Here is a 12,641-nt window from a genome sequence, read left to right as displayed (position 1 = left end):
TCACCAGGACACCCCACCTCCAGGCGGCACTTCACACCAGTCCTGAGGCCCAACGCCCAGCCGTCTCCCAGGGTCACCGTGCACCCGTCACTCGGGACACGGCAGTCAGCACAAGAAAGATGTGTTCTTTAAGCTAACCCAGGCCGGGCACAGCGGCTCACGCCGGTAATCCCTGTGCTTCGGGAGGCCGAGGCGGGAGGATCGCTTGAGCCCAGGAGCTGGAGACCAGCCTGGGTGACACAGCAAGACCCTGTCCACGACACGTTCTAAAATTTGCCTAGGGGGTGGAGCACACCTGTCATCCCAGCTACCCCAGAAGCTGAGGCAGGAGGATGGCTTGAGCCCTGAAGGTGGAGGCTGCAGTGAGCTGTGATCACTCCGCTGTGCTCCAGCCCAGGCCGCCCAGCCAGACCCTGACTCAAAACCAATAAATAAAAAAGCACACCTGAAAAAAAAAAAAAAAAAAAAAAAAAAAAAAAAAAAAACTTGAGGTCAGGAGTTTGAGACCAGCCTGGCCAACATGGAGAAAGCTCATCTCTACTAAAAATACAAAAATTGGCCAGGCACGGTGGAATGTGCCTGTAATCCCACCTACTCTGGAGGCTGAGACAGGAGAATCACTTGAACTCAGGAGGCAGAGGTTGCAGTGAGCCAAGATTACACCACTGCACCCTAGCCTAGGCAACAGAACGAGACTCCATCTCAAAGGAAAAAAAAAAAGAAGAAAAGAAGAACAGATGAAGGTAGCTCATACATTGCTGAATGCAAAACTGCTTGATTTACTTATGAGTTGAGTTTAAGCAGAAGATACAAGGAGAAAGTCCATTATAAAATTGCAGGGTTACGTAGGATAGAAAAAACAACATGAAACTAACTTTTATTCATTGAACTGGAAGTGTTAGAGACAGTCTGTCACAATATTTAATGTGAGATGGTAAGAATGTAAAGTAAGAAAAGCAGTGAATGTGAATCAAAAGCTTATTTGAGAAAGAGGAGAAGCCAAATAATACATGAACTATCCTGATCTACTATCTAGATGAGGTTTTGATTTAGCAAGTAGTAGCACTACTTGCTAGATGGAGATTCCAGACTCCATTCTCAGGTATTATATACATGGTAAAGTGGGCATTCAGAATTTTTAGTATTGTAGAAGGTAGAAGATTATTCCTTTTAAGAAATTAAGTCTAGTCATTCCGGAGTAGAGTCAGGAAACTTAGGAAGGCCTTAAATGCTAATTCCTCTAATGAAGCTATGGTTTTAAGAGAGAGGGAAAGTACCAAGGAAAAGAACTAAAGCAGAACATCCTTAAGGAGCTGGAGAATGAGCAATCAACCTGGTTGGAAGTCTGATGATTGTTGTGCCCAATTGAGCAAATCCTTCTGTAAGTTTATATTCTTTTGAAAGATCTGTTTCATAGAAAAAGTTGGCAAGCAAATCAGGAAACCACGAATGAGTGATATAAGCTCTACTGTGGGTCTGGAGATTAGCTGATACAGAAAGGATGAAAACAAGAGGCCAGAGCTTATATAACCACAACTCTTTATCTTCTGTGTCTACGGCAGCTTACAGTGAATCCTGTTGTGAGGCAGACAGGCAAAGAGAAATATCTTTACCTTTTCCTTTGGTCTTCTGGAAACCTAGAAGCCACTTCCTTGCTCCTTGATAGGATGAGTAATCTATTTATTTTATACTCTAGGCCAGGCGTCCCCAAACTTTTTACACAGGGGGCCAGTTCACTGTCCCTCAGACCGTTGGAGGGCCGCCACATACTGTGTGTGCTCCTCTCACTGACCACCAATGAAAGAGGTGCCCCTTCCTGAACTGCGGTGGGGGGGCTGGATAAATGGCCTCAGGGGGCCGCATGCAGCCCGCGGGCCGTAGTTTGGGGACGCCTGCTAGGCTGCCTGCCAGAGATCATCACATCCACAGGGAGAAGGTAAAATCGTATGGTTTAAGTGGAGTTATCAATTCTTTATGAAGGATATCCTTGCTTTTGCCAAGATCTGAACTTTCACTGGGGCTTCCTTTTGCCATCTTAAGTGGGGTAAAAACATTCATTTAGTGGTTTCTGAAAAGCAGGGCTCACAGACAGAGGTCTGTTCCTTGAACAAGGCAATAGTCTTCTAAGAAAAAAAAGCACTGAGGAAGAGAGCAAAAGCAGAATGAACCTAAGAAGCCTGAGATAGAGAGTCATCTCCCAGGTTCAAAGTCAGGTGATAATTCTGCATAATACTCTTAGAGACTGTAGGAAAAAACATTCCATAACCTTCCTTATAAGTTCTGTTTCCAACCCTTAGAATTGAGAATTCCTACAATATCCAATTTGGATCTCTCCTTCTGAAACTTTCGTCTATTTAATCTAGTTGTATCCTCAGAGGAAATGAGAAAGAATTGTTCGGTAAGTTTAGAATGAGAAACCAAGTAATTCATGTTATTAAAAAAAAAAAAAATCAAACCCAAAATGGTCATCTACACTACACTTTTCTCCATGCCAAATTCCACAAAAAAATACAAAAATCATGTTATCATAAGAAGGAATAAATTGCTGGGCATGGTGGCTCACGCCTGTAATCCCAGCATTTTGGGAGGCTGAGGCAGGTGGATCCCTGAGGTCAGGAGTTTGAGACCAGCCTGGACAATATGGTGAAAACTCACCTCTACTAAAAACTACAAAATTAGCTGGTCATGGTGGTGCACACCTGTAATTCCAGCTACCTGGGAGGCTGAGGTGAGGTGAGATCATGTCATTGCACTCCAGCCTGGCAAAAAGAGCAAAACTCGGAAAGCAAAGGAAAAAGCAAAGGAAAAAGGAAAAGAAAAAGGAAAGGAAAGGAAGGAAGGAAGAATGGAAGGACAAACAAATTAAACACAAATGAATAGGCCTGGAAGGAAACTCCCCACTCAGACCGTATTTCCCTAGACTCCACCACATATTCTATTACACAAAGTCTCCATAATCAGTGCTACTACTTACCTAAGATATTAAATTTTGAAAAAAATGAAGGAGATTTGAAATTGAGCAGTGGAAGGAGAAGCCCCACAAGATACAAGGGCACTGTCCTGGACTTATCCCACCACTTTTCAAATTGTTGGGCTCCTGTGTCATTGGCATAGAAAATCATAGAGCTGTTGTCAGGATGGCCTCCACTCCCGGCACTTGGACAAATCACTGCAATAGGAAAGCACCAGATTAGAGAAGACCACAAAACAACAACAACAACACAAAATGACTGCCCCTAGAGATAGACACTTGTTCTACCAAACTTCAACTTTTCCTAGAAGCCTAAATATCTCCTTTCTGGAAAAAATAGAGGGTTAATTTTAGGAATATTAGGAAACCTTCACCTAAAAATAAATAAGGGTGAGCGAATCTTTAAAATTTCTGATACTATCTTTATTTTTATTTATTTATTTTTTGAGACAGAGTCACCCAGGCTGTAGTGCAGTGGCATGATTTTGGCTCACTGCAACCTCCACCTCCTGTGTTCAAGCAAGTCTCTTGTCTCAGCTTCCTTAGTAGCTGGAAATACAGGCGCACATCACCATGCCCAGCTATTTTTTGTATGTTTAGTAGAGACAGGATTTAGCCATGTTGGTCACGCTGGTTTTGAACTCCTGACCTCAGGTGATCCACCCACCTTGGACTCCCAAAGTGCTGGGATTATGCATGAGTTACCGTGCCCAGTCCTAAGATATTATCTTTAAACTCTACCAGAAACTACAAAAATATCCCACCAAATATCCCTTGGTTCCATTGCTAGAGAGAAAATATTGGGCTGGATGGTGTTAGGTCTTATTTATACAATAGTATAAAAAATATCATTTAGGGTGACTGTTTATTACATTAATAACCCATACAGGCCAGGCGCGGTGGCTCACGCCTGTAATCCCAGCACTTTGGGAGGCCGAGGTGGGTGGATCACGAGGTCAACAGATTGAGACCATCATGGTCAACGTGGTGAAACCCCATCTCTACTAAAAATACAAAAATTACCTGGGCATGGTGGCGCGTGCCTGTAGTCCCAGCTACTCAGGAGGCTGAGGCAGGAGAATTGCCTGAACCCAGGAGGCAGAGGTTGCGGTGAGCCAAGATCGCGCCATTGCACTCCAGCCTGGGTAACAACAGCGAAACTCCGTCTCAAAAAAAACAAAACAAAACAAAACAAAACAAAACAACCATACAAAGGCCAAAGAACAGGTTTCTTTTTAACAACAAACAAAATCTATGGGTTTGGACTAAAAAGCAAACATCATTGAAACGGCTGCCACAGTATTATAATCACTGATAAAAATGCAAGAATCTTGAATCCCAACAATCCAAAATAATTCTGGAAGTTAATCACATTTGATAAAAGCCTAAGAGTCCAGATGGTATCCAGACAACTGCGAAGTCAGTAAAATGTATGTTTCTTTTCTTTTCTTTTTTTTTTGTTTTAAGACGGATCTCACTCTGTTGCCCAGGCTGGAGTGCGATGGCATGATCTCAGCTCACTCCAACCTCCACCTCCTGGGTGAAGCGATTCTGCTACCTTAGCCTCCCGAGTAGCTGGAATTACAGGCGCATCCCACCATGCCTGGCTAATTTTTGGATTTTTGGTAGAGGTGGGGTTTCACCATGTTGGCCAGGCTGGTCTTGAACTCCTGACCTCATGATCCACCTGCCCTGGCCTCCCAAAGTGCTGTGATTACAGGCATGAGCTGCTGCACCCAGCCTAAATGTGTTTCTTAAATACTGATCTATCAGTGGCAACTTCTTTGGTTAACAGGCAGAATACCAGCCATTCTCATTGTTTCTAATGTCACAATAGAGCTTTTGCTAATAATCAGCTCTTTGTAAGAATTTTCTTTCTCCTTAGTCAACGTTTTAGTGTGCTTTTTTCTTCTATGCTCTGGACAGAAATTTTCCTGTGCTAATTATAGTGGTTAAAAGCACAGGTTACGATAGCCAGGCTATGGCAGCTGGGCACAGTGGCTCATGCCTTTAATCCCAGCACTTTGGGAGGCTGAGGCAGGAGGATCACTGAGGCCAGGAGTTTGAGACTAGCCTAGAAAACATGGCAACCCTGTCTCTACAAGAATAGCAAAATTTTGCTGGATGGGGTGTATAACTATAGTCCTAGTTACTTGGGAGGTGGAGGTGGGAGGATTGCTGAAACCCAGAAGTACCAGGTTGCAGTGAGCTGTGATTATGCCACTGTAGGCCAGTTTAGACAACAGAAAGAGAGCTTGTCTCCAAAAAATAAGAAAGAAGGAAGAAAAAAAAAAAAGAGCACAGGCTGTGGAAGGTAATTGAAAAATGAATCTCAACTCTGCCACTTAATAGTAAGGTGTCCTTCGATGAAATTAACTACTATGTGCCCTGGTTTCTTCATCTGGAAAATGGAGTTGACAGTATCTACCATTTAGGGTAGCTGTAAAACATTTAATAGAATGCCTACAAACAGGTATTCAATGAATGTTAGCTGTAATTTTTTTTTTTTTTGAGACCGGGTCTCTGTCACCCAGGCTGGAGGGCAGTGGCATAACTATGGCATACTGTAGCCTTAACCACTCAGGCTCAAGCGATCCTCCTGCCTCAGTGTTCTGAGTAGCACAGACTACAGACACATGCCACTATGTCCAGTTAATTAAAACTTTTTTTTATAGATGGGGTCTTGCTATGTTGCCCAGGCTGATCTCAAACTCCTAGGCCAGGTATCCCCAAACTTTTTACACAAGGGGCCAGTTCACTGTCCCTCAGACCGTTGGAAGGCCGCCACATACTGTGCTCCTCTCACTGACCACCAATGAAAGAGGTGCCCCTTCCTAAAGTGCGGCGGGGGGCCGGATAAATGGCCTCAGGGGGCCGCATTTGGCCCACGGGCCGTAGTTTGCAGATGCCAGTCCTAGGCTCAAGCAATCCTCCTGCCTTGGCCTCCCAAAGTATTAGAATTAAAAGTGTGAGGCACCATGCCCAGCAGCTAAAATTTTTTACATTAACTGAAATGGATTGTTTCATACTCTCACTATTTACTGCACTGTTCAAAATAAACATTAGCAGAGAAATAAAGAAGTGGGGGATATAAGATATCACTATACAAAGTAATCTGACTTTGCTGATAGTGTTCTCTAAATCGTCAACATGACTGTGATATTAATATTTATTACCTTAGTGATGAACTGACTCCCTACTGGAGGAGAAATACTATTAAATTTAGATATTAGTAAACCAGTTTCATCAATTAGTATCAGAATAGGTATAGCAAAATAATTTTCTCTTTAAATACAAGGATGTTATTTGGTTCTTTGAAAATTCTGAGGGATAGGGCACAAGATATTTTAGTATTATAATTCAAAGGTATATGGGTGTGTTCACAGGAATAAAAGCTAGTACTTCACTCACTCATTTTCTAGCATTAACAAAAGATAGGTTTAATTAGGGGCAAAGTAAGACACTGAGTAGCAAACACTAGGATGTATACTTCATGAGAGGACAAACTTTCATCTGTTCATTATTATGTCCCCAGAGCCTAGAACAGTTCCTGACACATAGCAGGCTTAATAAATGTATTTAATGAATTATCCCTTTTTTTTTTTGAGGCGGAGTTTCACTCTTGTTGCCCAGGCTGGAGTGCAATGGTGCAATCTTGGCTCATTGCAACCTCCTTCTCCCAGGTTCAAGCGATTCTCCTGCCTCAACGTCCCGAGTAGCTGTGATTATAAGCATGCGCCACCATGCCCGGCTAATTTTGTATTTTTAGTAGAGATGGGGTTTCTCCATGTTGGTCAGGCTGGTCTCCAACTCCCGACCTTGGGTGATCTGCCCGTCTTGGCCTCCCGAAGTGCTGGGATTACAGGCGAGAGCCACTTCGCCTGGCCAAATGAATTATCCTCTTAGTGATCAATGTGCACCTCCATCAACATGACATCAATTTAGTATCCCTGAAATCTAAATACATACAGCTATAGGTAATGTTCAAGTTTAACAGCATGACTGCTACCAAGGTTATATTATCAGTATTTATATTCACTTTCTCTGTAACTGCCATACTGGATTAAACCCATTGGCCGTAGGGTTTTTTTTTTTGTTTTTTTTTTTTGTTTGTTTGTTTTTTTTAAATAAATAAAAACGTCTAAGAAATTAATTTCTTTTGGAGCCAAAGCTTCCATTTATTTTTCGTTACTAATGAAATATATATTTAGTTACTAACCTCTGTTTATTACTAGAAAATTAATCATTTTACAGGTTACCAAATTGTATAGCGTATATGTTAGTAACTAAAACAATACATCTCCAAAACTAAGTTAACAAACTGAGAACTATGCTTCTAGACCTCTGATATAATTAATAGTGATACAGGTTCTTGAAAATATTGATTATTCACAGGCAAATATGGATACTGTAGATAAAATTGTGAGTTGTATAATATGAACTAAATGTTGCCTAGCTCACATTAATACAACCTCTCGCCTGGCTTACATTAACACAGCCTTTTGGAGGGTTTTTTTAAAAACTCACTAATTACCAACAATTTAGTAGCAGCTCAGTAAACATAATAATTTTCTGCTAATCATTTACCTAAAATAAGGCCACATGTTCTACCTTAAATCCTTTGGGAGCAAGGTGGAGAGTAAAGAAACAAACAACATCCCAAACTACTTACCAGCGTTGCTATTATTGGTACTCAGTACAGTGTCTGTGTCATTAATGTGATTAATAAAATCTAAAAATGAAGGAAAAAATATAGTTTAACGCTGAAGGAAAGTACTAAATCTATTATCCTTTAAGGCTTTTTAGTTATAAGAATCTTTTAATATCTGTGTAGTAATCTAGTCCACAGAACGAAGACTACTTCACTGTTAATATAGCTTCACCTTTTACAGTTTTCTTCACATATAGAAATGATAATTTAATGGCTTCACAGTGCCATTGTGGAAAATTTAAAAAAAAAATCTATCCACAACACTGAATTAATATAGTTTAAAGCTCCAGAATAAAGATATGTACTTTTTTTTCTTATACTCACACTAAAGTTACATCTCACATAGAATACAGTTCTAATGTGTGCAAAAAGGGGAAACCAACACTCATACACAGCTAATCTTACCTAGAAAATCACTTAAAGTTTTTTTACAAAGTATAATACATACTTTTATAGATCCAAGGCTATATACGAATTGTTATACACATAAGAACCACTAACCACTGAGTTAAACTAAAGGAAGTAACAAAGAATAAAGCACATGCAGATGGCTGAGCATTCATATCATTCTACAGTGAAGGAGAGATTAGGCAGAGAATATGCTTACCTGCTAGCCTGAGGGGGTTTACTTTATTCTGTTTGATATTAACCTTCTATAACCTTAGTAACCATTAATAAAATTATTTGTTGTGAAACTTGAATAAGATGGTAAAAGGTGCTGGGTTAGGTTTTAAGTCATGAAAGTAAGTTAAATATTTACTCATCTTCTCTGAATGTTTCCCAAGATAAAAGAAACAGTGTAGTACTCTGGGATTTTACAATATCTCCAATGATTTAAGATTGAAATTTGTGAATCTTCATATAATTTCTTGATGGCAAAGACTTACAATAAGCCTAGTAAAATCTTGACACAAAGCATACTGGGTAAAATAGCTCCAAATTTATTTCCACTAGAAACCTCAGAATGTGACCTTATTTAAAAATAGAGTCTTTGTAGACATAACCAAGTTAAGAGGAGGTCATAATGGATTAGGGTGGGCCCTAAAGCCAATGACTAATGTCTTTCATTTTATTATATTTTTATTTTAGTTATTATTTTTTTTGAGACAGTCTTGCTCTTGCTCAGGCTGGAGTACAGTGGCATGATTTCAGCTCACTGCAACCTCTACCTCCCGGGTTCAAGCAATTCTCCTGCCTCAGCCTCCCAAGTAACTGGGATTACAGGCGACCGCCAGCACGCCTGGCTAATTTTTCTATGTTTAGTAGAGATGGAGTTTCACCATGTTGGCCAGGCTGGTCTCGAACTCCTGACCTCAGGTGATCCACCCGTCTCAGCCTCCCAGAGTGCTGAGATTACAGGCGTGAACCACCATGCCCAGCCCAATGATTGATGTCTTTATAGGAAGAGGGAAATTTGGACACAGACATACAGAGGTAAGAGGGCCATGTGAAGATGGAGGGAGAAACTGGAGTGACGTACCTACTTGCCAAGGAAGGTCAAGGACCACCATCAACCAGCAAAGGTTAGGAAGAGACAAAGAAGGATTCTTCCCTAGATCCTTAGAAGGGAGCAGGGCTCCACTGACCCTTTGATATCACACCTCTAGTCTCCATAGTTATGAAAAAAGAAATCTGTGTTATTGTAAACACATTTATGGTAATTTGTTACTGCACCCTTAGGAAACTAATACACCAAGGCTCAAGGACAGCATGAAAAAGGAAAACCATAGGCCAGTATTTGTTAGGAAAAGACAAAAAAAAATCTAAACAGATATTAGCTCCTACCCCTCCAAAAAAGCAAACTCAATCCAGTAAGGTATTTGAAAAATGCATGTCATGACTAATGAACTTATTTAAGTTTATCCCACAATACAAGGATGGTTTAAATTTTACAAAACATATTCATTTAATTCATCATATTGATAGAGGAGAAAATTTAATCAAGATCTCTTGTCTCTTAATATCTTTTGATTATCTCAAGAGATTCAACCACTTTAATGAAAATGCTTAAGAAAACATTAAAGACATAGTTGGGAATGTCTTTAAACTATTAAAGCTTACAACTAATATCCCACAACAAACATAATATTTGTGAAACATTAGAAAGATTTCCTTACTAACAGTATAAGAATATCTACAAGCACTGCTTCAATGGAACTTCACACTTAAAAAACCATCCATATATACATATAGATACACATTTATACATATGTGTCTGTGTGTCTGTATAAGTATACACGTATATAAATATAAATGTATGTATACTTATATGAACTATTAAAAAAAACCAGAAAGCTTTTTTTTCCTGACATGGAGTCTCACTCTTGTCGCCCAGGCTGGAGTGCAGTGAGTGATCTTGGCTCACTTGCAACCTCTGTCTCTTAGGTTCAAGCAATTCTCCTGCCTCAGCCTCCTGAGTAGCAGGGATTACAGGTACCCACCACCACACCCAGCTAATTTTTGTACTTTTAGTAGACACAGGGTTTCACCATGTTGGCCAAGCTGGTCTCAAACTCCTGACCTCAGGTGATCCGCCTGCCTTGGTCTCCCAAAGTGCTGGGATCACAGGTGTGAGCCACCACACCTGGACAGGAAGCTTTTTAAATTCACAAATGATATGATTATTTAAATAGAAAACACAAAGTGCATCTACAAAATTTTTAAAATCAGTGAGTTCAGCAAGTTTGCTAGATTCAAGATAAACATTCAAGAGGCAGAACAGGGGGCTCATGCCTGTAATCCCAGCACTTTGGGAGGCTGAGGTGAGTGGATTGCCTCAGCTCAGGAGTTTAAGACCAGCCTGGGCAACATGATGAAACCCATCTCTAAAAAAAATACAAAAATTAGCCAGATATGGCGGTAGTTGCCTGTAGTCCCAGCTACTCGGGAGGCTGAGGTGAGAGGATCACCTGAGCCTGGAGAGGTTGAGGCTGCAGTGAGCCGTGATCATACCACTGCACCCCAGAGCCTGGGTGAAAGAGTGAGACCCTGTCTCAAAAAAACATTCAAAATGTAATTAGGTTATTTTTATAATAGCAACAAATAATGTGAATGTATAATCAAAAATATATCATTACTTTCTGGGAAGATGAAATGTTCTATTTCTTGAAGGAGGTGTGGGTTATATAGATGTATGTATATTTCAAAATAGTGTGATTAAGACGTATAGTTCAATGAATAAATTCTATCTAAAAAAGAGAACGATACATATACTAATATTGAACTGGGGTGGGGAGTGGGTGTAGCATGGATTATGTCTTCTCAATGGATGTGATGCTACTCTCAAGAGGGACAAAATTCATTCTTAGAAGGTAAAAGAAACTCTTTTTTACAGCTAAAGCATATGTATACATATAGTTCATAAGGAGATTTACAATATATCTTTGGTATTAAAATTTCATAAGAGGGGTGATCAGAAAAAAAATCTAAAAAGTCTCCTTGAAGGGATAATAATGAAAAAATGGTTGAAAAGCACTACTATAGATGATTTTAAAAAGACAGAATGTTGATAACTGTTAAAACTAAGTAAGGGGAAATTATACTATTCTGTTTACTTTGTACTTAAAATTTTTTATAATAAAAACTGCAGATTTGTATATTAAAACTATGGTTATATAAAAAATGCTAAGATCCAGAGGAAAAAGTCCAAAAAAATAAAAGATGCTGATCAAGAAAATCTTTAAGAATATTTTTTAAAGACCTAAGTAAACCAGAGATTATGCCATGCCAAAGTCATGAATAGGAAGGCTCAGTATCTAAATGATATCAGTTCTCTCCACATCAATAAATCCAATGCAATGTCAACTGAATTCTAACTCAATACTTGACCATATCAATTACTGTACTGTGTGTATCCCAACTGATGAAATCAATGCAATTCCAATCAAATTCTGATTGGAATTTTGTGGAACTTGATAAGTTGATTCTAAAATGTATATGGAACAGTTATAAACCATAATGGAGAAAAACAGTAATTTTACAATAAAATAAAAAACTTTTGAATAACATAGAGCTACCATATAAAAAGAGAAGACAAGCCACTAATTAGAAGATATTTGCCAACACAATAGTGGATAAAAGGTTACTGCACTTTACAAAGTTCCTACAGGTAAGAAAAGGACCAAGAATCTGATAGAAAAATTGGCAAAAGAGGCCAGGCATGGTGGCTTATGCCTGTAATTCCAGCACTTGGGGAGGCTGAGGCAGGTGGATCACGAGGTCAGGAGATTGAGGCCATCCTGGCCAACATGGTGACACCCTGTCTCTACTAAAAACACACAAATTAGCTGGTCATGGTAGTGTGTGCCTGTAATCCCAGCTGTTCAGTAGGCTGAGGCAGGACTATCACTTGAACCAGGGAGCTAGAAGATGCAGTGAGCAGAGATTGAGATGAAGTCTTGCTCAGCCTAGCAACAGAGCAAGACTCCATCTCAAAAAAAAAAAAAAAGAAGAAAAAGAAAAATGGGCAAAATATATGAATAAGCTATTTAATGGTCAATACAATTAAGAAAAATGATTAATGCTACTCCTTATGAGGAGAAATGCAAACTAAAACCACATCCTGATGGCAAAATTTAAGTCTGATAATACTGAGTGTGAGTGAGGATGTGGAACAAGGGGACCTTTCATAAACTTGGTACAAGCATGATAAAGAACAATTCTGAAATTTCAATTAAGGTTGAAAATGTGAATATCTTAAATTCCAGAAGGGTGTCTATAAGGTCAGAGACAGAAATAAGGATGTTTAATAGACTTGCTTGTAATAGTACAATAAGTGAAAATAAATTAAATGTTTATCAACGAGAACAGATTAAAAAAAGTTGTATATTCATATTACCAAATACTATAGGCAATTATAATGAACTTTGTATATTAATAGAGATGATGAAAGACAGAAAGAAAGTTGCAAAAGCATTTGTGTAGATTAAAAACATGAGGCCGGGTGCGGTGGCTCACACC

General features: G+C 39.4%; 1 protein-coding gene across 3 annotated transcripts in view; it reads right to left on the bottom strand.

The window, feature by feature from the left end:
* Positions 1 to 12,641, bottom strand: part of SLC38A9 (solute carrier family 38 member 9) — a 92,259-nt gene that overhangs the window by 35,363 nt on the left and 44,255 nt on the right. For all 3 annotated transcript variants that reach the window (XM_074385844.1, XM_039470868.2, XM_074385851.1), the window contains 2 exons: positions 7,644 to 7,703; positions 2,975 to 3,169 (listed from right to left, as the gene is read on the bottom strand). In XM_074385844.1, the coding sequence (XP_074241945.1) occupies positions 2,975 to 3,169; positions 7,644 to 7,703 (255 nt within the window). The remainder of the gene's footprint in view (positions 1 to 2,974; positions 3,170 to 7,643; positions 7,704 to 12,641) is intronic.

This window comes from Saimiri boliviensis, chromosome 1 (genome assembly GCF_048565385.1).
Source record: "Saimiri boliviensis isolate mSaiBol1 chromosome 1, mSaiBol1.pri, whole genome shotgun sequence".
Taxonomy (NCBI): domain Eukaryota; kingdom Metazoa; phylum Chordata; class Mammalia; order Primates; family Cebidae; genus Saimiri; species Saimiri boliviensis.
Note: the sequence above shows the minus strand (reverse complement) of the source record. Positions and strands in the feature narration are given on the sequence as shown.